Below are 25,400 nucleotides of genomic sequence, written 5' to 3' on the forward strand. Positions count from 1 at the left end.
TCCTAGATCACAGTTCTTTGCTTCCTTAAGGTAAGAATGACTGTTCATGTTCTATAATAATGATTTACTTAGATTTCTTTACAGTTCTACCAACCATATATGCATCCCTCAATAATATATTATGACTTACCCATTTTTTAATGTTACACAAATGTACACATTCTTTTATTTCTTGCTTTTTCAGTCTGTTACATTTGTGAGTTTCATGTATGTTGTTAGTTTACCTGTGAATTATTCATTTTCATTGCTATAAGCATTTCTTTGGATTAATACAAGGCAATTTATATATCCATTGTTTAGTATTGTTTCCAGGTTTTTTGCTGTTATCGTGATCAATAATGCTGGAAATATTGTAACGTACATTATAAGGACTTATCTAGAGCATATATCCAGAAGTGGCTCGTGGTGTATGTGTACTGTCACTTTTGTTACATAATACTAGTTGTCCAAAGTGGTTGTAATAGTTTAAACACCCATCATTCAGTTCACACTACTCCATATCCTCATCAATACTTGGTATCGTCAGACTTACACTTTGTCAAATAATAGGTGTGGGGAGGTATTTCTTTGTGGTTTAAATTTTAATTTTCTTGAACTCCGATGAATATGAGTTTCTGCTTTTCACTTCATGTTGAGATTGGCCCATAGTTTTCTTTCTTCCCTTTTTGTTAACTATCTTTACCAGACTCATTAAATACATTAGGAAATTTTATCTTATGTCATATAATAATGCTTTCATGGAAGTCTGATATCTAAGACAAGTTTTCTTATTTCTTTATTGTATAACTTTTTTTTAATGTTTATTTATTTTTGAGAGAAAGAGAGAGTGTGAGCGGGTGAGGGCCAGAGAGAGAGAGAGGGAGACTCACAATCCGAAGCAGACTCTAGACTCTAAGCTGTCAGTACAGAGCCCAATGTGGGGCTCAAACACAGGAACCATGAGATTAAGACCTGAGCCAAAGTCAGATGCTCAACTGACTGATGCACCCAGGTACCCCTCTGTTGTATGACTTAAAGTAGGAGGGCTTGTGGGTTTGTTATGTAATTTTTTTAAGTTACCATGTAAGTAATGCACATGATAAAAAAGAAAAAGAAAAACTCAAGTAGCACTGAAAGACATAAAATGGAAAGTAAATCATTACTACTTCTAGTCCCACTCTCCAGAGTGACCATAAAAATTCCTGTATTTAGTTCTTTTAAAAAATAATCCTAAATAATTTTATTACTCTATTTTTTATTTATGAAGTTTAAACAGTAACTTTTAACAACAAACTATCAAAGATGGAAAATTTACCCTCTTACACTACCTTATAATGCCTCTCCCAGACTTCTGTTTACAGTCTTCATTTTGTTTCTATTAATTCTCACCTTAAATAATGACCCAAAATTGTCTTACCTCTTCTCCCTCACCCTCTAAACCTTTATCAGCTATATTATTTTTACATTGTTGAGGTTATTATTAATTACACATTCTATTCTTGAAATTGTAATTGCCTTCCATGTTTCATCTATTGATTTAGTACATTTGTAAACCTACAATGGTTTTTAAATCATATGTTATATTCTTTAGTTGAATTCAGTGAAAAATCAAGTAAATGATGATTTGCAATGCAATTAAGGTGGTAACATTAAATTTGGTTGAGTAGAAAGCCAGGTAACTAGTGTCAAGGTCAGATAGACTTTTTTTTTTCTGCACTCAATTGTCCAAAATCAAGGATAGAAAGAGAAGAGAATAAAGTGAAGCCTGCTAACCTATTTCCACTGAATCTCCCTTTCTGCTTTTCATACATGCCAGCTCCTTGCTTTGAACATCTCTGGAATGTCACTAGAATGAAGGCCTCTCTTCTGAGTCTTTGTGTGGGCCTATGCTCCTGCTTCTTTTACTCTGTGTCACATATGTCAAATCTAATATCTTCTTTTTTATGAAATTCATCAAAATCTCTCATATTCTCATTGCTTTTATATTGCTCTCATTGCTATTTATTTCCTCTCATAGCTCTTCATTAAAACATCAATAGTATTTGGAGTGATTAACAAAAGTACTCTTATCATCTTTAAGTAAAAGATTTTTATCTTTGAATATCCAGGAAACTGCCTAAAAATTTAATTTGGTTTCTTAGTTTTAAGCTGATTGGGGTTTAATATTTGCTAAAATTCATTTAAAGCATCCCTACAAAGAAGGCTATCAAGAGAAAAAGAAAAGGGATGCCTGGGTGGTTCAGTCGGTAAAGGGTGCAACTCTTGATTTTGGCCCAGATTATTATCTCAAGGTTTGTGGGACTGAGCCCCACATTGGGCTCTGCACTGACAGCACAGAGCCTGCTTGGAATTCTCTCTCTCCCTCTCTCTTCCTCTCTCTTTGCCCCTTCTCCATTGGTGCTTGCTCACTCTCTCTTTCTCTCTCTGAAAATAAATAAATAAACCTTAAAAACAAGGAAAAAAATATGCTTCCCTAACAGGTATAAGCATTTAAGAATTTGAAATTTGGCACAAGCATGAGTAGGGTTTAGACATGACTTATTTGGAAAAGCAGAAATAGATTTAAGGCTGTTATAAAAGATTCAGAAACTTCTCAGGATCAAGAGTAATACATTTAGGTACTAGGAAGTAGGAATTAAAATTTTTTTTAATATTTATTTATTTTTGAGAGGCAGAGCATGAGTGGGGGGAGAGGCAGAAAGAGAGGGAGACACAGAATCCAAAGCAGACTCCAGGCTCTGAGCTGTCAGTACAGAGCCCAACGTGGGGCTTGAACCCACAAAATGTGAGATCATGACCTGAGCCAAAGTCAGACACTTAACCAACTGAGCCACCCAGGTGCTCCGGAAGTAGGAATTTTCAAAATCTAATTTTCTTTGGTTTTCTTTCTACATTTTTTTCCTCTTCTTATATCAGACTGTCCTGCAGTTAAACTTCAATTCTAGGACAGTCTTCCACGGATCCCTCTCTTACACACATCTCACTTCTCCATAGCAGTAGTGTAGCCCTTTGGGGGTCTAGTAGGAGAATGATAAAGGAAGAAAGAGTCTGTACCAATCAGTACCAACATTATAGCCTCTCATATCCCATTATGACCAGTTTGAACTACTGTCACAAATGTAAGAAGCATGAAAGTGTCGACATTTCTTTTGAGGATTCCTTTCCAATGTGCTGTACTACTAATACTTATTGGATTCACATAGTCCCAACATCTTGTTGCCAAACATGCACATAAATTCATGTGGAATCACCAATGTCAAAGGACCCGTGCACCAAAAAAGGGTATAAAAATCTTCCAATGCAAAAGAGGAAAAAGAGGATGAACCAGTCTTTGACCTTTGAAAATCCCTAAGCTGGAAAGGAAGGCAAATGTGGCTTAGAGGCCCCTATCCTTAGATAAGGAGGTGAAGAATGTTAGTGAGCTACATACCTAAACTCTGAGGCCAATAACTAGGTTAAATTTACACCTTTGAACTGAGTGAATTTGATTCATCCAAATTTTATATTAAAAAAAAGACCCTCCTTCAGGAAACTAACTGAGACTAGCAATACCCCAGATCCTTTAAATGTTCTCAAAATTAATTTTAATGTGATGATTTTTGAAAACCATTTCATTTCACCAAGTTGATGGATGATACTCTCCATTGTCACCAAGTCCCCAAATCAGATATTTCTGTGCCTGCACCAGCACACATCTAGCTTCAGAGTGGGTGCCCCTTTTATCACTGAACGCTACCAAACAGAAAATTATTACTTGTGATAAATCAGTTTTTGTGTGTTTAATACACCACCTCTCATTTAAAAAACAACAACAAAATATTAGCCTTCTAATTTGAGAGAAAATTTCTCTGACAACTTATGAGTGATATAATTTGTAGTAACTTTATCATTGATGATTTGTTGAATATTTGAGAAAGAAGACTAAATATAGAATGACTGAATTATTGTCTTTTAAATGTAATAACAACATTTAAAATGTTCAGTGCTGTTTCACATACATTATTTTATTCATTCCTCACAATGTCATAAATAGGTAAGTCATAATAAATGCTGGCTAAGAGGCTGGCATTCGAGTCAGAGAGCTGAGCTTCTATCTATTACCTGTATTTAATAGCTTTGTGATCTTAGACAGGTTACTTAATCTTTCAAAGTCTATATTCTTATGCAAACCAAAGTGATTAATGATATTTATCTCGTAGCATTGGTTTGAGAAATGAGTATATGAACATAATAATGTAATTATAACCACCTAATATATTTTAACTGCTATCATCATCACCTACTTCTTTTTCCTCATATCATGATCATTATCATTATTTTAGAGATCAAGAAAGTAAGCCTGATAGAGGGTAGCTGTCTTTTCCAAGTGTACATAAATAAGTAGTATAAGCCATGACTGGAGACTGGTTCCTTTCTTTCTCTTGATAAGATTTTCTTTTTAAATATATGAAGAGTTTTTCTCAGAGAGTAGATCCTGACTAATAATCTTCTAGGGCTATGGTAGTTAAATTTAACTAAGAGAAATTGCATTTAGGTATTAGATGGCATTTAAATATGCTTGGATGCACTTTGAAAATGTCGTTCTTTCTTGTTGAATTTTAAGAAAAGACAGCCTTTGTGTATAATTATTTATGCACTTGGAGACAAGTAGCTGGACCAAATTTTCTTTTAAGGCTAATTTTGGTTTTCTCATTTAATGAGCATTTTCCTGTGAATACACATTCCACAGAAGCCTGGGTTTATTTTCTAGTTTGGATGAGTAGTAATTTTAGTTTATCTTACTTATCTTAGGTTTCAAGAGCTAAACATTTCTTTTTCGTATCTTGCTTGGAAATATTTCCAATAAGCAATTTATTTTAGGACCCTAAGAATTCTTAGTTTCTAGACCTGTGTTAGTTTTCTGTTGCTGTCTAACAAATTACCAAAAACTTAGTGTTTACCACCCATTTATTATCTTATAATTCTGTAGGTCAGACATCTGGCAAGATCTGGCTGGATTCTCCGCTCAGACTTAAGTCAAGTTGTCAGCTGGCTGCATTATCATCTGGAGCAGGAGGCCTTTGCCCAAACTCTTTGTGTCATTGACACAATTCAGTTCCTTTTAGCTAAGGACTGAGGTTCCCATTTTCTTACTGTATCTGCCAGGACTGCTCTCAGCTTCTAGAGGCCCCTCATATTCTTGTCCCATAACCCCATCTATCTCAGCATTGGAGAACCTCCCTCTTATGCTTCAAATCTCTCCATTTCTACTGCTCCCAGCCAAAGAAAACTCCGTGCTTTTAAAGGGCTCCTGTGATTAAGTTAGGCCCACCCAGATAAGGGTGGTCAAGGTCAACCAACTCAAGGTGACTCAAGGTCAACCAACTGATAATCTTAATTAAATATTCAAAATTTTCCTTGAAATAGAAGGTAATATAATCACAAGAGAGATAACATATTCATAGATTCTTCCCATTCTCAAGGGGAAGAGATTATACAGGACAAGGATCATTAGTGGCCATCTTAGAATTTTGCCTGCTGCAAGAGCCTAGAAGATCTGGGACAAGCAAATGCAAGCTTCTGAAGCTGTCTGAATATCTGTTTCATCAACTTCTGTTCTCAAACCAACTTTCTTCCCAACTTCCTCTTTCCATAATTATCATCCAAGTTTAGCATAAGTTCCACTGACTTTACTTTCAAATATATTTTATATGTTTTCTCTGGATAGTGGTAATTTAATTATAGCCATATCATCCATGCATGACTGCAATAATGTACTTTCTACTCTTTCTCAATCTGAGCTCTCACATCCTTTGAAGACTGAAGCCATCCTGCAAAACAATGTCTGAAGGATATTATACTACTTTAAAAACAATCAATAGTTTCAGGTACCTGGGTGGCTCAGTCAGTTAAGTGTCTGACTTCAGGTCATGATCTCATGATCTTGGGATCAAGCCCCTTATCAGGCCCTGCACTGATGGCACAGAACCTGCTTGGGATTCTCTCTCTCTCTCCCCATCTCTCTCTGCCCCTCCCCATCTCATGCTCTCTCTGTCTCTTTCTATCTCTCTCTTTAAATATATAAGTAAACTTTAAAAAAGCAGTCAATAGCTTCTCTTTTCTATAGTATCAGATCAAACCTTTGGAGACTTTTAAACAACCAGCCTTATTGTGCTTCCTATCCAATCTATGTTCCCCATCTTTTGCCATATCTAGTCTGATTTATGCATTACCTCACAATACAATATTATGTTTCCTACAAATTTTATTCCTATATCTGAGATGATAATTTTTTCTCTTCCTTCAAGATAAGAAGTAATTCCAGTGCCTCCTTAACACTTTCCTTTATTACTGATTATATTTTGGTATATGATAGTCTTTTCTCTCTAATTATATTATAGATTATTTCCCTAATTATGTTATAAAATACTCAAGAGTAGATATATTTGTGTTTTGGAGTTTTGTCCTGATACATAGTAGTTCCTCAAAATATACATGCTAACTACTTTCTCTTAATAAGGAAATGATCAAGTCAAAGTCAAAATCTATTACTGAGAAATACATGTCTACAAAACAAAATGACTTAAAGTGGCTTCTTTCTGTTCTTAAAACATACCAGAAAATTGAAGCATTAGATACCTTTGCCTGAGATATTTGAGTAAACTCTAACAAAACTGCCAGTTACTTAACTAATTGCCACCAAGTGGCTTTAAACCAAATAATTCCCTCTATTTTCTCTTCCTTTACTAGTAGAGATCCTGGGAACAGAACACACATTAGACCTTTATCTGAGTTTACAGAGAAAAATACCTGAAACCTATTTACATCCAATTTTGTAGTTTTCAAAGGATTCTTGGGTTGAAGAAAGAAGTATCTTTAACAGTAGTCCATCTTTCATCTTTATCCCATAAAACCTCTATATAGTATTTGGAATTTTGGGCCATCAATTATTATTGAAATTATCTTTTTCTCTGGCCTCTATAGTATTGTTTTCTTCTGGATCTCTTTATATATCACTCCATATATATCTGGCCTTACCAGTCTCCATCCTTCTCTGGATACACCATAAAAATAGGTGATCTTCAAGATTCTGTTCTTGATATTCCTATTATCTTTTTCATTTTTATTTTTCTACATAAAAATTCATATTCATCTCTATGACTTTAATGATTACTTGTATTTTAATGAATCAAAGTTCAGGACTTGACTTTCCTTTGGCCCAGATTCATATCTCCAGCTATTATTGTTCATTCCTGTATAGATGTCCTATCAGCCTCTTCAACTCAACACTGTGTTCGAAACAGAATTCACAGTTTCATTTCTTCTTTCCTTCATGTTTCTCCCTTCAGTTAATGGCATCACAGTCCCTTTAGTCACACAATCTGGAAACTGTGTCAACATCTACCACTTTTCCTCCATGTTTCAGTACCCACCCACTGCCATTTCCATATTGCTTTCAAATTTGTTTTTTGCCTACAGTATTATTTCCACTGTAGAAATCTATTCATCTTTTAGGTTTAACTCCATTAAGCCTCCCAGCTACTCTGCATTTCTAAATTAAAAAATGGGATATTCCTGCAAACTTCCATAGTATCATGGTTCTTACTTAACTTTGGATATGATTGTTTTCTATATACTGGCATCCTTCAACTGGCAACAAATTCCTTAATGGCAGAGATCATTCCTGTGTCCCTTCAGCTTAGCTCTGTGCCTTTGGCACAAAAAATGCTCAACAAATGTTTCTTGAATTCTCTGCCTCTGCATGCATTACAATATAACTTTCTTATTCAAAAGACAATAAATGTTTTTCAATCTTGTACATTACCCGAAATAGCATTTTCTATCAAGGTACTTTCTAAATTCTTGATTGAAACTACACTTATATATGGCCTCAAAATTCTTCATTGGGTTGGCCAGACAAGGTTGATGATCTGGTTTGTAATGCCAGAAATTAATTATTAATTAAATTAAACTTATGAGTCGGTCCTTTGATCACTAGTGCCAGCATGCTCTTCCCTTATTTTTGAGTGAAGCAGTATATTTTTTTCCATTTTTTCCTGAATTATTCTTAAATAAATCAAAGATTCTTCACAAGTTCCCAAGAGAAGCTACTATATATCTGCAGTAATAAAGCTTTAGATAAGTTTTAAAATCCTTTCCCTTAGAATTCAAGAATGAAGTATGTCTCTTATGAATTCCAATGCTAATATTTTGATCTTCCATTGTGATATGACATTACTTCCTTAAGATATTTTTGTACAACTTTAGGGAATTTTTCTGTACCTGTTATCTATTTTAGCCTTCTTTCATTAGGAAAGTATTTTATGTTCATAATATCTACTTTCGTAGCCATTATACCATGTGCCCAAGGTTATTGAAAAGATTCTTTCTTACAGGGGTACTTGTGGAGAGTTCTAAACATATTCTTCCCAATGAAGAATCTCCTGATGATACATCCTTTTCAAATGATGTTTAGGATGATACTCAAAATGTATTCTTGGCCTTGGTTTTGACTTATGCAAACATCTTAGCTTCAGAAAAGTCACAAAATTTTACTCAAAAATTTTTTAACTTATAATCCATCCTATTTTTAAAATAAAATAAAACATACTTTAATCCTACTCACTCCCACTTGACAAGACCCTAGTCTTTCTTATTTTTCAAAAAGCAAAGTTAACAACAGGAAAATATACAGCTTGGTATGTTTAGTTTGAAATTTCTCCTTTGTATTTGTAAAAGTCAAAAGTATGCTTGGAATATCATAGCCATCATTTTACTTTCATTAAACAATAGTGGATATAGTTCTTGCTTGCATTACCTATAGTTGATGGGTATATATCTATAATCCTATCTTTATTATCACTTTCATTACTGAATTTGTGGTAATATTTTATACCCAGGGAAATTAATTAATAAAGAATGTCTCATATGTTTTCCTCTATTAAATAGGTGAATTATTTCATAGGTATAAGGTAATTCACGAGGAAGAAAAATTGGGGCTGGGCTCAATCCTCTAAAAGACATACAGGATGAACATGCCCATTATGTTTATGAAACATAATTTTTTTATTGCATTGAATTCTTTCTTTGGAAACTCCACAAACACTGTAGGAAATATTATCAATTGCAGTAACATCTGAGCTTCATAAAGGGTGAGAAACAAACATCTTCTCCAGGTTAAATAGATTCATTTATTCATTCAATTGTTTTTTAACTGTTTTTTAAATGTGCCAGTCATTAGTAATCAGTAATAAATGACACAGCCCATATCATAGACTTTGCAGTCTGCTCAGTATGATTTTCCTAAAACATATGTTATATTCCACACCCAAAATTATGAGACACAAATCCTTTCTCCTGACCAAGACTAAATATGCTTTATATCAGTAATCTACTTGCAGATACCTCTAGGTAAACTAACATCACTCAGACATAAGTAGAAGAATTCAAGCCACTAAAAAGACACAGTCATTTCACTTGCCACCTCTTATATTAAGATCACTGATGTTCAGGATGCCACATAAGCTGTAGTGGTTGGACACTGAAGAACTGCAAGGGACATTGTTTATATGATTAGGATGTCGGGACGCTTCTCACACAAATTACAATATGCATGGCCAAATGCCCCAACCCAGAGGCGTCTTTTTCAGACCTTTCAGTCCTTTCAGACCTTTCAGAGTTACCAGGTTGTTTGCTCATTTCAATTTCTCAGTCCTTTTTGAGCTCCTGTGTAGTCAGTTAGGGCACTTCTCTTCATGGAGTAATAAGGAGATACAAAGATAAATAACACATAAATGTATAGTTTAATAGGGAATAGTAGAGCCAATACTTTACTTTGCAGACTCCAGATCCCAATGAAGCCACAAACAAGTTGAGTTAATAACTGCATCTCCTTTCTCAGGAATCCTATCTTAACAAATGTGTTCAGTTTGGCCAAGAACTGGCAGTGACATTTTCTTAATAAAAGCCCTAAGGAAAATCTGTGCTCTTTCAGTAGGTCACTTAGTAAACATTACCTTTGTATTCCCTTGCTGCTTCCTGATCTCAATAGGAGAGCAGAAGGACACTAAACCATTTCCTTACCAACTTCCTTGACTTCATCACTAGGCTACAGTGCTGAGTAAACACATATTTCAGGATGGGAACTGGCTTGAGGACCCAAGTATCGATGGTTTTCTCAGAGTGGCAATGACAACCTTGATAATTAAAACAAGCAAAATGAAAGGAGTTGGCATTCTCTCATGGCCATCTGTGACTTCTTTGTGCTGGTACTTAGTGTTCACAGGGGAACTGGATGTTTGAATTGGCTCTCAGTTTTTCAGTGAAAAGTGAAGGAAAGCACTCTGCTAATGCCTGCTTGTATTTTTTCTCTCTAAACAACATGGTTAGAAATTATAATATTAAATCTTTTTAAGTTACATTGCCATGTCACATTTCATTTCATATATTTGGCACTTTGAAATATCATACCTTAAGAGTAAAATTAAATTTTCTGTCTCGAGCCAAGAATTCTTTTATTGTAGTGGTAACCTTAAACCTTTAATTTTTAATAGGATTACCAGATTTTTAGTTTGCTATGAGAAATTATGAAACATGATCTGACTTGTTTTGGTTGAGTTTCAACATTGTGTAAAAAGAAATAAAAGTGATTTTTATTTCCCTTTAGATGTTATAATAATTGGGTAGCATGATCAGAAAAGAATATGATATTCATGGCTGGAATAAAAGATTATAGACATTTTAGAGCATGAGTAATAACTAATGTATTAAAACACATAAAAGCATAATTATGTTGAAGCAAATGAAATTCTATTTCTAGTAGGATAAAGCATGGCCAAATTTAGGCAAGTTTGTTTGGCTCAAATTGTTTTAAAAAAATTTTTTTAATGTTTATTTATTTTTGAGAGAGAGAGAAAGAGTGCAAGCCGGGGAGGGGCAGAGAGAGAGGGAGACACAGAATCCTAAGCAGGCTCCAGGCTCTGAGCTGTCAGCAGGGCTCAAACTCACAAACTGCAAGATCATGACCTAAGCCAAAGTCAGACCCTTAAATGACTGGGCCACCCAGGCACCCCTGTTTGGCTCAGCTTGTATTAGGAGATTCTGTACATTCCTGCTACCTGGTTTATTAAGATGAAATTGTGTGATAGTTAACCCTAAGTGTATTAGACCTTAGGACCTAATGTAAGTTCTTCTCTGTCTTCATTTAATGCCTGCTTTCAAGCTATTTGACTATGCAATAAATATATCAAAATGGTTATAAATGGAAGAAGGACAACAATATTAACTAATGTATTTACTTGAAATAGAAGTTCAGTATTTTTAAAAATCCAGAAGTTATGGTGAAGAAGTGGTTAGGACTATGAATTAAACCACTATTTGAGGATTAAGTGGATTTACTTACATGCTCTACTCTGTCTCTGATTCCCCAAATATAATAGATATTTGAGTAAGGTGTAAAATGAGTAAGTTTCCAGATAAGATCAAGATGATATTACATTTTTGAGGATATCTGAAGATTTTCAGCTGAAGAGAGAAAATGGTTTGCTATAGGAGGAGTCCTCAGAATCAACAGATTCTCATTATAGTGCTGTCACTGGCAGTCTGTGTGACAGGAGCAAGTCCCCTAACGTCTCTGGAAACATTTTATTTGTGCACTTTACCAATGACTCTTAGTGCATATACAAATTTACACTTCCTTACCAACAATTCTGTGGTTCCCACAAGCCCACCCAGAGGTTGGTAATGGCTGGATTAGAAAAGGTCTGTTAAGGGGCTAAATGGGTGATGAGTATTAAGAAGGGCACTTGTTGTGATGAGCACTGGGTAAGTAATGAATGAATCACTAAATTCTACTCCTGAAACCACTATTACACAATATGTTAACTAAACAGAATTTAAATAAAAACTTAAAAAAAAAAAAAGCTCTGTTAACCCTTCTTGGTCTCACATTCTAACTCTTATTAATCTAAGCGGAATTAGCAATAATTGAGGAAAAGTAAACAAACTAGAAACCTGAAAACATGAAATTGAGACTAACTACTCAAGCTGATAATTATGTATGAGTTTTTTTCCATTTGACTAGTGGCCAGAAACCAGACAGTGAAATTGATGAGCCAGTATGTCCTGCTGGTGTTGGCTACAGCCTGAAAGGAAATAATCCAGATAATTGTTTAATTGGATGCTACTTAAAAGAGAAGCTGGAACTCCCCAAGAATCATGGTCCAGAGTAAACATCTTTTCAATCATATTGGTTAAATAAAAACCTGAGAATGTTGCATTGATGGCCAGCATTTATGAGGTTCCATTTTTGCTGCCACGAAAATATTCCTTTTAACTGTTGCCTACCAGTTCTTGTCAGTCTGTGTCAGTTTTATATTTCAATGTTAAGTATTTCTGGATGATAATTTTTCAATATTATACTTGTAATAAAAAAGGAAAATAAATGAAATCCTTGCTACACAGTTACAGAAGGATAATATTCAATAGCTTCCTATGAGAGGCAATCTGTACAGTGGTTATCACACAGACTATTCTAAGTCAGCCTGGATGTGAATCATGTCATATCACTCATATCTTATATTTCATGTAACTTTTAAAGTCTGTAACTCAGGTCAAGTTATTTGAACTTTCTGTGAGTTTCTGCACTTAAATTGGGGGTGGTGACAATAGGGTTGTAAGGATTATATAAGTTACATAAGTTAATTTGTGTAAAGTGCTTATGCCAATGCTTGGTATATTATAAGTGGCACATAACTGTAATAGTAATTTGCTACCATTACTATTTTCTTTGTAGCAGTTTCACATAAAAGTGACTGTTTTTGTATAACCTGAGTCATGGCTCTTTTAAACAGGTGTTCTGACTGAATTATCATAGCATGGTAAAGTCTAACAATTTTACAAGAAGTGGCTGAGAAAAACAAAAGACATGCAGTACATTTGCTTCTAAAGTTCTATCTAGAGAAGGGACTAAGTGGAATGACTAATTAATGTGTTTTGGTCCTGCTTTTTTTTTTTCTTTTTTCCATTCTCTTGAGACTTTATTTTTAGAACTGTCTTGAGCTGTATGCCTTCATATTTAATGATTGCCATTTTTATTTTTTTTATACTAGTAAATATTAAATATTAGGCAGAATGTTTCCTTTAATTTCCCTTTGGAGTGATAAAGTATCACCACTAACTTTTTCTTGATATGTGTAGCAATACTCTTTCTCAAAACAGAATTACTTAATAAAGCCAGGAAGACATCTATGAAAAGCTCTTAGAACAGGTATTACATATTGGATAATTGAAAATATATCCAATAAAGCAAACGTCCAAAAGATGAACTTAGGAAGCTCTCACACAACAGGCATTATGATAAATTTCAAGTACCAAAATGTTTTAATGGTTAACTTTAATGACTTTATTCATAATGAGATTATTAGCATGACTAACTCCTTTGTAAATCTTGACATATAAGAGGTTTCTGATAGCTCAGCAGACACTTATTCCAAACTCCCAGATTTTGACACCTAAAAATGTGCCTCTTAATGAATATTTAATTTTACATTACATTACATTACATTACATTACATTACATTACATTACATTACCAGTTTACATATTTAGACCAATGAGGTAATGTTAGAATATGAACTCCAATGTAATCAACTGTCTCCACAAAAGGAGATCTTGGTATCTCTTGGGAAAAAAGTACAGGGATGATATTGAAAATACTAGCCTGTAGCCTTCTGGGGAAGATGATGGAGTAGGAGGGTCCTAAGCTCACCTCATTCCATGCATACAACTAGATAACAACACATCAGTGTAAATAAAGCATAAAATGACCTGAAGACTGGCAGAACAGACTCTCCACAGCTAAATGTAGAGAAGAGGCAATATCAAAGAGGAAAGGAAAGGTGGAGACATGGTCTAGGGACAAAGGGACCTGCATGACTGTCCCCAGAAGGGAGGGGCACAGGGAGTATGGAGAGGGGAAAGGAGCAGACCTGTCAAGTATCCCTGGCACCAGGGACCCAAACAGGGAAGACAAATTTGTATAACATTTGGCTTTGAAAACCAGAGGGGCCTAACAATCAGTGGGGCTTAAAATCTGAAACATCAGAAATCAGCAGGCTAGTCTCTGGGAGAGCCAGGAGGACAGAGTCCCCACCTGTAAAGAGACAACACAACAAACAGTCCCACTGAGATACAGCATAGAAGCAGCAGTTTGAATAACCTGGCATGCATGGGAAGGAGATTAATTACTAATCTCACAGCATGTTCTGGAGAGACAGGGATCTTTGGGAGACCCCTCTAAGAACAGAAGAACTAGTGGACAGCATTTCCCTCCTGGGCACCCCCAGCCTAGATACAAGAACACCTTCAGGAAACAGCACCAAGCAACACTCTCCACCTAGCTTGCTAACAGTGCACACTGCCCATGTGCACCTCTGTGGATCTGCTCCCTCCAACCCAGCTGGCCTGGCAGGAGTTTTTCCCTGGTGGCTGCAGATCGTCTCCCTCAGTGGATGAGCATGGACCTTGCTGGCACCACATGCCACACTCCCTCCAATATACCCTTGGCCACAGCCAATGCAAACCAGTGCCACAAGCCTGGCAGTATGCAAACAGCCCCAGCAGTGGCCAGAACTACTCCTGTCCCAAGGAGAGGGGAAGATAACCAGTCCAACTGCTTCCCCAACAGTGGACTGGGGGCAGACATCTGGTCTGACTGCAGACCCTGCCACCAACAAAAGTTTCTCAGGGGACAACAGAGGGAAAGCACCCTGTAGTTCAGTGCTATTGCATCTCTGGCATATACTTAGTCTGACTCAACTTAAGCTCAAGGCAGCCCCAGACTGGCCACAGGTACCAAATCCTGTCCACAATATGCAAAGTGAGCCATTGCAGACTAATGGCAAACATGGCTCATCCAAAACACACACAGAGGATACTCCTGAAGCACCAGGTTCTGGTGAACAGGGACCTTACACTACAGGACCTCTTCATCATAAGGCCACTATGTTGAAGAGCAGGAGATGTAGCTGGCTTTCCTAACACAGAGAAACAGACACAGAAAGTTAGACAAAATGAGGAGACAGAGGAATATGTCTCAAATGAAAAAATGAGACAAAATCACAGCAAGAGAGCTAAACAAAACAGATATAAATAATATGCCTGATAGAGAATTTAAAGTAATGGTTATACATGTACTCACTAGATTTGAGAAAAGAATGGAGGACTTCATTGAGATCCTCAACAAAGATACAGAAAACATCAAAAAGAACCAATCAAAGGTGAAGGACTAAGTAACTGAAATCAAAAATACACTAACTACATAGATAAATAGTAAACTAGAGGAAACAGAAGAATGGATCAGTGACTTGGCGGACAGAATAAATGAAAATCAGTCAAGCTTAACAGGAGAGACAAAAAATAATAATGAAAAATGAAAATAGGATTCTGGAACTCAATGACACCATAAAGCATAATAACATTTGCATTGTAAGGAACCCAGAAGAAGAGAGAGAAGAGGAAACAGAAAATTTATTTGAAGAGATAATAGCTGAAAATTTCCTGAATTTGGGAAAGGAAACATATCTAAATCTAGGAGGTACAGAGAGCCCCCAAAAGAATCAACCCAAGGTGGTCCATACCAAGATAAGTTGTAATTAAACTGGCAAAAAGTAGTGATAAAGAGAGAATCTTAAAAAGCAGTAGGAGAAACAAAAAGTTACAAATAAAGGAGACCCCATAAGGCTATCAGCAGATTGTTCAACAGAAACTTTGCAGGACAGAAGGGAGTGACATGATGTATTCAAAGTGTTGAAAGAGAAAAACTTGCAATGAAGAATAGTCTATCCAACAAAAGTATCATTCAGAATAGAAGGAGAGATGAAGAATTTTGCAGACAAAAAAAAGTTGAAGGAATTCGTGACCACTAAACTTGTTCTACAAAAATACTAAACAGACTCAAAGAGTCAAAAAGAAAGACCACAAATAGGATTAAGAAAAGTAGGAAACACAAAAGCATTAAGTATATCTATAAAAATTGATCAAGGGATTCACAAAATAAAGGATGTAAAATATGACACCATATACATAAAACATGGATGGGAGAGGAGTAAAGAATGAGACAAACTTAAGTGACCATCAACTTAATATAGACAGCTATATGCATAAGATGTTATATACAAACCTAATGGTAACCACAGATAAAACAACAATAATAGATATGCAAAAATGAAGAGAAAGGAATCTAAGTATATCACCAGAGAAAGCCAGAAAACTGTGAGAGAACATGGCCATGCTATCCAAAGCAATCTACAGATTTAATGCAATCCCTGTCAAAATACTAACAGTATTTTTCACAGAACTAGAAAAAATAATCCTGAAATTTGTATGGAACCATAAAAGACCTCAAGTAGCCAAAGCAGTCTTGAAAAGGAAGAACAAAACTGAACTATCACAATCCGAGGTATCAAGATACACTACAAAGCTTTAGTAATCAAAATGGTATGGTACTGGCAAAAAATTAGACACATAAATCAAGGAAACAGCTCAGAAACAAACCCAAAATTATGTGGTCAATTAATCTTGAAGAAAGAAGGCAAAAGCGTGCAATGGGAAAAAGATAATCTCTTCAACAAATGGTGTTGGGAAAACTGGACAGCTACATGCAAAAAAAAAAAAAATGAAACTGGATCACGTTCTTACAGCATACACACCGTACACAAAAATAAACTCAAAATGGATTAAAGAGCTACATGTGAGACTTGAAGCCATAAAAATCCTATTAGAAGAGAGCATAGGCAGTAACTTCTTGGCATCAATTTTACCAACATTTTTCTAGGTATGTCTCCTGAAGCAAGGGAAATAAAAGCAAAAATTAACTATTGGGACTACATCAAAATATAAAGTTTCTGCACAGCAAAGGAAACAATCAAAAAACTGAAAGACAACCTACTGAATGGAAGAAGATATTTGCAAATGACATGTCTAATAAAAGGTTAATATCCTGGTGTACCCAGGTGACTCAGTCGGTTAAGTGTCTGACTTTGGCTCAAGTCATGATCTCATGGTTTCTGGGTTCCAACCCGTGTCCAGTTCTGTGCTGACTGCTGAAACCCTGAAGCCTTCTTCAGATTCTGTATCTTCCTCTCTCTCTTTGTCCCTCCCCAACCTGTCCTCTCAATCTCTCTTTCAAAACTATATAAATAAACATTAAAAAATTTTTAAAAAGTTAGTATCCAAAATATACAAAGAACTGGTAGAACTCAACACTCAAATAATCTAATTAAAAACTGGGCAGAAGTCATGAATGGATATTTCTCCAAAGACATATAGCTGGCCAATAGACACATGAAAAGATGCTCAACATCACTAATCATCAGTGAAATGTAAATCAAAACTACAATGAGATATCACCTCACAACTGTCAGAATGGCTAGAATCACAAACTCAGGAAACAACAAATGTTGGGAAGGGTGTGGGGAAAATGGAACCCTCTTGTACTTTTGGTGGGAATGCAAACTGGTGCAGCCAATGTGGAAAACAGTATAGACCTTCCTCAAAAAAATTAAAAATAGAATTACCATGTATATGATCCAGTAATTTTATTACTGGGTATTTACACAAAGAATATAAAACCACTAATTCAAAAAGATATATGCACCTTTATGTTTATTGCAGCATTATTTACAATAGTCAAATCATGGAAGCAGCCCAAGTGTTCACTGATTGATGAATGGATAAAGAAGAGGTGGCATATATATACAATGGAACGTTACTCAGCCTTAAGAAGGAATGAAATCTTGCCATTAGCAACATGTATAGATCCAGAGGGTATGATGCTATGTGAAATAAGTCAGTCAGAGAAAGACTAACACCATATGATTTCACTCATGTAGAATTTGAGAAATAAAAAAAATAAAGAAAAAGTAAAAAAGTCACAAACCAAAAAAGCAGGCTCTTAACTATAGAGAACAAATTGATGGTTACCAAAGGGGAGATGGGTGAAATAGGTGATTAAGGGTACTCTTATGAGCACTGAATAGTGTATACAATTGTTGAACAACATAATGTGCACCTAAAGCTAATATAACCCTGTATATTAACTATACTGACATTAAAAAAAGAAAGAAGCAGATCCACTGGAATGTCTTTTGGGCATTTACTCCTGTCTTAATGCCTGACTGGATGAAATGTCTGGTGATAGAGAAACCATCTCACCATAATAAGGGTGAAAGTCATATTAAAGATGGAGGAGAAGGAAGATAAAAGGAGCTTTGTTTTGAGTGATATTGTTGGACTAATATGCCATCCAGGGATTTCTTATTGCATTAAATATATAGACTTTTTACTTGCCTAAAAGAAAAAAACAAAATCAAAAACCACAAACTGATTTAACCTGGAGAAAAATTTGTTTAAAATCCCATTATTCTTATGTTAGACTGTATAATATTTGCTATTTCATTTCTCTTGAATTGTAATAGTTATTTAGGATTCCTCCCATTCTTAATTAATCCATTTGAATTTCTACAAATGATCAAAGATATTCTAAATGGTAGTAGAGACAATCTGTAATTTATATTTTAGAGATCATGAGTCAAATTCTTTGACAGTTTGCAATTTTAATAAAATAATTTTATTAGACATTTTTATTTTTCAAAAACGTTTTAAATATATCTTTTTTTATTCATACAGAGGGAGAAATCTAAGGAAGAGTTCATTATATTCATTATATCAAATTATTTATTTGATATTCATTATATCAAATATTACAAATAAGAGGTTGTAAAAAGCAAACCCAGTATTTAAAGTTAGAAATTTGTGCTTTGTTCAGTTGAAAAGAGAATTTTAGGATGGTCCATATTATTGTGTGGGTTTTTTGTATCAATTATTATCAAACATCAGAGGGCAAAAACAAGTTTGTTAATTATCAAAATGGGTAGGTATTCTTCTAAGGTTTATCTCACCTCCATGTATTTTCTTCCATTCTTTTTTTGTCTTTTTTTATTTCCTTGTTTCTTCTTTTTTTTCTTTCTTTAGATTGATTATTTTCAAAGTAATTGTTTTTTTTTTCATTTTTGTTTCTATAATTCAGACAAAATCAGGTGTGTTTAGGGTGGTATGGCCATAGACTCCTTTTTACAATTCAAAACAATATCCAGATACCAATGTAGCTCTGAAAGCAGAGGTTTAACTACATTACAGATAATTCTCTGGCATATTAAATTTTTGCTGCCCATATTTCAGATTTAATTTCAATGTCAATATTAAAGACTAATTTAAGTACTCTTGATTCTTTTTAAAACCTTAATTGTTAATTGTTATAATTCCAACAAAAATTCATTGATTTCCATCAATACAATTATGCAAGATTTCACAGGGCCACAAAGATAAGAAATAAGCTCACGTCCCTAGTATCTTATAACAAGGAATGGGTAATCAAACGGTATGACCTAGACAGGTCACTAGGCCACAAGCCATCTATGAAACACGTCCTATGAGAAGTGGCTACACCGTTCGTGTGTAGAGGTGGTTCTTCCATGGAGCTCCTTAGGCCCTGGGGATGATGATGGGATTGGTTAGCTATCCCTCTCTTTTGTAGCACGTAATAAAATCCAAAGGCTTGGATTTTGCCCATTTCCCATCTGCCTTCTGCTCTTACATGTGGATGTCTACTACCATCAGTAAATGATGTACATGTAATGAGAGGTACACACCAGTGTTCTCGTTGGGACATATATTGTACTAGCCAAGGCCATTTGTAATGGTTTTGTTGTTAATTATTTATTCTATAATCATTACCTTAATGTTCTTAAGGGAAAATTTTGGGATAGATGCTATCATACCTTTTTCTAATTGCTTTTGAAAGAAAGCACTTAATTTACTTCTTTGTTCATCTTCATTTTGGTGAATATGCCTTGGCAAAGGGTACTTGGCAAAGGATAGACATTTAATAAAGCACAGATAACACACACTCTTCACTGTCTATATTATTATGTCTAACGTTCTTTAATGAGTATCTTGTTTCTTGCAGGACGGTTCTGTTTACTCTCACTTCTGTGGTTGTACTTGTCATTACAACTGACTGGATCAGCTGGGACAAGCTGAATCGGGGATTTTTGCCCAGTGATGAAGTTTCCAGAGCATTCCTGGCTTCTTTCATCTTGGTCTTTGACCTCCTTATTGTAATGCAGGTAAGTGTTTTTGTATTTCCCTTCTCTCACTGAAACAGCTCTGTGCTTTGTTCTCAGTATAACAAACACTGTATGTAGAATGAAAGGCTCCATAAAGGTAGAGAAGTGCTTAGTTTACAGTTGCTATTGGGGGAGCTTTTCTGATCATAGTTTCAGCAGTTTTACTGGGAGGATAAGCCAACTGGGCTTTTGTGAAAGTAGCACCAAAAATTCATTGTATGAACATTGCAAGGTGGACCCTGAGAAACCATACAGCATGGTGGTGTTTTCTGCCAAGATTTCAAGGCAAAAAATAAGGCAAAGCAACAACAAAAAACCCTGTCATTTAGTAAATGAAAAGCTGCAGAGATGAGGATGATATAAAGCCAGCAAAGCAGGGATAAGCAATTGCCAAAGCAACTCAGGGTTTTATAGCGGTTGAAACGGAATGATGTAAAAATGCTTTTCCTGGTTATGGAAATTATCACTTTCTTTCAGTACTCACTAGAGATCATTCCATTTTCATGTAAACAATATTTCTGCCCTGCTCAGCAACACATTGTTTGTACAATAGCATTGCGCTAACCGGTGCTACTCATGTAATCTTCTGCTGTGAGTGCTTTGGGGTCTTAGGAATGTTCCTTTGAATGAGGCCAAAAGAAACATTAACTATTTCTTGGCACTTTATCTTGCTCATTAAGTGTCCATCCATTTGCTGCCCATTTTCATACTGATTTCATAAGGCAATTTTGGATTTTCCCCTCCTGAGACATTGTAAGTTACCAGAACAAAGGCCACAATTGCTGAAGGGAAGGTAAACGCCACTGTGTGCCAGATTTATGTGAGATTTCACAAGATAGCAGATTGGTTTTCTCATTTTAGAGGCAAAGAGAAGCCTTTATAAGCAATATTCTGTAGTGTCTTAAAAGAGAATAACAGTTTATTGTTGCTGTTGCTTCACAGTATAGCCCAGGCATTAGGTTCAAGATGGTTCCTGGAATATATTTCTATTTTAATGGACAACAGTTTAAAATATGTTATCGATTTAAAAAATTATATAAAATGGAATATTTGTCTCATCTAAAACTTGATGTATTTCTTCTTTATTTCCTGTGGGATAGTTTAGCATAGTGGAGAAAGTAAGAAAGCACTGGTGGGTTCCATATCAGTCTCTTATTTGCTGTAGGACCTCCTCTGGATATTTATAAAATCAAATTTGTAGCACTAAATAGTGTATTTTGCATTACTTGTTCAGAGACTTTTTTTTTTTAATGTTTACTTATTTTTTAGAGAGAGCCAGAGACAGAGACAGAGTTTGAACAAGGGAGGGGCAGAGAGAGAGGGAGACACAGAATTGGAAGCAGGCTCCAGGCTCTGAGGTGTCAGCACACAGTCTGATGCAGGGCTCAGACCCATGAACCATGAAGTCATGACCTGAGCCAGTCAGACGCTTTAACCAACTGAGCCACCCAGGTGTCCCTCAGAGGCTGTTTTTTTTTTTTTTAATGTTTATTTATTTTGAGAGAGTACACATGAGTGGGGGAGGGGCAGAGAGAAAGGGAGAGAGAGAGAATCCCAAGCAGGCTCCACACTGTCATCACAGAGCCTGACATGGGGCTTGATCCCAAGAACCATGAGATCATGACCTGAGCTGAAATCAAGAGTCAGTTGCTTAGCTCACTGAGCCGCCCAGGTGCCCCTCAGAGGCTGTTTTTATCTTCTTTCATCTGATACTCCTGAATGATATACTTCCTCATCTAAAATATCTGCTTTGGCCAAATGGCCTACCTCTTTGAACCCATTTTATAGCCAAAGGTATTAGTAAGCAAATAGACCACTGTCCTTTGGATTGTTTAAATTTGTATATGTGAGAGCATAAATTTCCTGATTTTTGTCCTACTGTCCATCACTTTCTACCCTCTTTGTACCTTTTTAGTTATTCTTCTAATGAGGTCACAAAAATCAGGGACTTGAAGTGGAAAAATATAACATTACAATTTATAGATACTATGGAATCACTCAAAAAGTACTTAATAAGGAGAGAAGGAAGAAAGAAAGGATAGTAAGGATTTATCTGGTAGAGTCAGCAGGGATTAGGAAGGGGCAAGCATTCTAGATGAAGGAAATGGTATGAAAATGTGGAGTCAGTAAAGTGCTAAAGTGTTCAGAGAGTAGCCAGAGCATCAATTGACCGACAACGAAGAGTTTGTGCTGAGGAATCTATCAGTTTGGATGATTTTGGCTGCAAGTAACAATAAGCCTGCCAAGCTAGCTTAATCAAAGTGGGGGGATGTAATACTGTGTTATAAGGATGCTGTACAGAATTAGAGAGGAGGGATGCAGTTACATTTTAGGGACACATGAAAGCAGAGACCAAAGTGCACCAGGGAGCCCAGACCTAGCTTTTTTTCTCCATCTCTCATCTTTTTTAATTTTTCCCTTCAGTTTCCTTCTCTTTTCTTACTACAGAGAAGCTTTCTCAGCTTCCCAGTTCATATGGAAGGAAATGGCCACAGCAAATACCTCAGAGGGAGACCACTCTAGTTGTCAGGCGTAATTCTAGATTCCTGAGGAAAGGATTGTAAGGACTGGATTGTCCTGCACCCATCAGTGAAGTGACTGGGGGCAAGGCAGTTCCACAGAAAAACAGGGAGATGCTGGGCCTCAAAAGCTAAATTAATTGATGTCTAATATGAAGGAAAGTCCAGAAAGAGACCCAAGAGTTAGGGCCCTTAACTCCCTTTTCTCTCTCCCCCAGTACTGAGTCAGTGAGCCAGTCCCGTTGATTTCTCTTTTGCTGTCTTTTGTGGCCGAATCCTTCCTTATCATTTCTCTGCTTGTATTCAGTCCTGAGTCTCCTGTATACTTGTAAAATAATCTCCTATGCAAACTTCTGCTTCCAGATGTCCCCTTGTCCCACACACTCTATGCGGCTCAGGCTCATAAACTTCCAGTCTGGAATGTCATGTTGTACATGCCTCTTCTCAGCCAAAGTGATACCTCATTGTCCAAGTATAAAGTCAGGACTCCGAGAGCATGCTCCCAGTGCCCTTCACCATCTGGCCCTGCTGTGTTTTTTCACATGTATTCTATGCTGTAGATCTACCCCAGACCATCCTATGCTGTAGATCCACCTCAGACCATAGGGCTTGTTGTTTGGCCCTTGACCACAGCACACTCATTCCAGGGTGTCTGTAAGCCTCTTTTTATCCCCAGATGTGTCTCCTCCTGCTCTGGTCATCTAGACCCTACTGCTGAGGACCATTCCAATTCCCCCTCATGAAAAGCATGTAATCACTTTCCTCCTTGGAACTCCTGTAGCACTTTTCACCTGGACACAAATCACCATTTCACTGTTTTCCTGCTCTATGGAGCAGGAACCATAGCTTATAACTATTTGTCCCTGGAGTCTCCCTAACACAGAGCCTTACATGGGCAGCAGTATGCCCAGAGTAATAACTGCTTGATGAGGATAAAGAAGTGACATTTCAGCACTGAGTCTCCTGCAAACTCTGCCCCCACTTTGGGAGCATCATGTTAAAGTTTCAGGAACTAGAGCAAGTGGTAAAATAAACAGCCCCAGAAGATATATATATTCAAGGCATTTAAAAATATATAATACAAATATTCTACAAATCCATAGCCAACTAAACTGTGATCTATTTCATTCTAGATTCATATATTTCAGACAAAAGAAAAATAGAAAAGTAGCAAAATTAGTGGAAGTGGAGGGAATAATTTCATTAGAAGATTTTCTCTCATTGGACTTATTTAAGTGATTTTAAAGCAATTGACCCTAGACTTTTCTAATAGTAGAAAAATTCAGCTTACACTATCAAAAGATATTTTAATGTTTGGTAAAAAAAGAAAAAGAAAAGAAACCCTTAGAATATGACATTACTGCTATAAAGATTTTATCTTAACAAAGTTAGTAGGTCAATTCTGAAAACTTGTAGAGAAAGTATAATTATTTTTATGAATGTTTATTAAATAGGATTTTCTACATTTATTGTGAAAACCATTTGATGTATCACATCTTTCTGCAGTTCTAGTAAAGTCGCTAGAACTAAGGCATAAACAGATGTCAGTATAATATAACATGCGACTCATATAAATCACATTTCTACAGAACATGAGACGTAAATTGTAAAAAACACTTCTCTGAGGAAATATTATCTCAAAATCTGTTTAATATTTATAATTTTGCCATTTGGCTTTTATATTCCTTTAGTTCATTGCATAAGTATTTAATTTGCAATTATGTCCCACCCATTCATCTCTTGTTAGATTGAAGAAAAGATATATGTAAGATATGTAAGAGTTAAAAATATAATGTATTGTAGAATAATCAAAGAAAAAAAAGTGTCCTAGGAGTCCACCTTCCCAAAATAGAGAAAGAGAAAGAGAGATGTCAGTATGGACAGGATAGTAGGACAAAACTCCAAAAAAGAGATGAGAGTAGAAGGGCAGGCAGCAAGAATTTGAAAAAGGAAAACAATGGACAGGAAAATTTTCTCCAGCTGAGAGTAGTGTCCTAATCATCACAGTAAGAACTTAGTTTTTTTTTTTAAATATATGAAATTTATTGTCAAATTGGTTTCCATACAACACCCAGTGCTCATCCCAAAAGGTGCCCTCCTCAATACCCATCACCCACCCTCCCCTCCCTCCCACCCGCCATCAACCCTCAGTTTGTTCTCAGTTTTTAAGAGTCTCTTATGCTTTGGCTCTCTCCCACTCTAACCTTTTTTTTTTTTTTTTTTTAAGAACTTAGTTTTGATCCATTAAGTTCAGAAAACATTTGTGAATTCTATTTTTTATTTTTTGAGGAACTTCCATACTGTCTTCCACAGTAGTTGTACCAATTTACATTCCCACCAACAGTGTCTGAGGATTCCTTTTTCTCCACATCCTCACCAACACTTGTTATTTCTTATCTTTTTTATTCTAGCTATTCTGACAGTTGTAAGGTGATATTTTATTGTGGTTTTGATATGCATTTCCCTGATGATTATTGAAATTAAAAATAGAAATACCATATAATCCAATAATTCCCCCCCAAGGTATTTACCCAGAGAAAATGAAAATGCTAATTTGAAAAGATATGTCTACTTCTGTGTTTATTGCAGCATTATTTACAATAGCCATGATATGGAAACACCCCAAGTATCCACTGATAGATCAATAGATAAAGAAGGTGAAGTGTGAATACAGAATATTACTCAGTTCTGAAAAAGGATGAGATCTTGCCATTTGCAACATCATGAATAGACCTAG

The 25,400-nt window shown here is 35.8% G+C and overlaps 1 protein-coding gene across 3 annotated transcripts in view; it reads left to right on the forward strand.

The window, feature by feature from the left end:
• TMEM117 (transmembrane protein 117) overlaps positions 1-25,400 on the forward strand; it is a 483,475-nt gene that overhangs the window by 383,137 nt on the left and 74,938 nt on the right. For all 3 annotated transcript variants that reach the window (XM_042992135.1, XM_042992137.1, XM_042992136.1), the window contains exon 6: positions 19,985-20,144. In XM_042992135.1, the coding sequence (XP_042848069.1) occupies positions 19,985-20,144 (160 nt within the window). The remainder of the gene's footprint in view (positions 1-19,984; positions 20,145-25,400) is intronic.

The sequence above is a fragment of the Panthera tigris genome, chromosome B4 (genome assembly GCF_018350195.1).
Source record: "Panthera tigris isolate Pti1 chromosome B4, P.tigris_Pti1_mat1.1, whole genome shotgun sequence".
NCBI classification, from domain to species: Eukaryota; Metazoa; Chordata; class Mammalia; order Carnivora; family Felidae; genus Panthera; species Panthera tigris.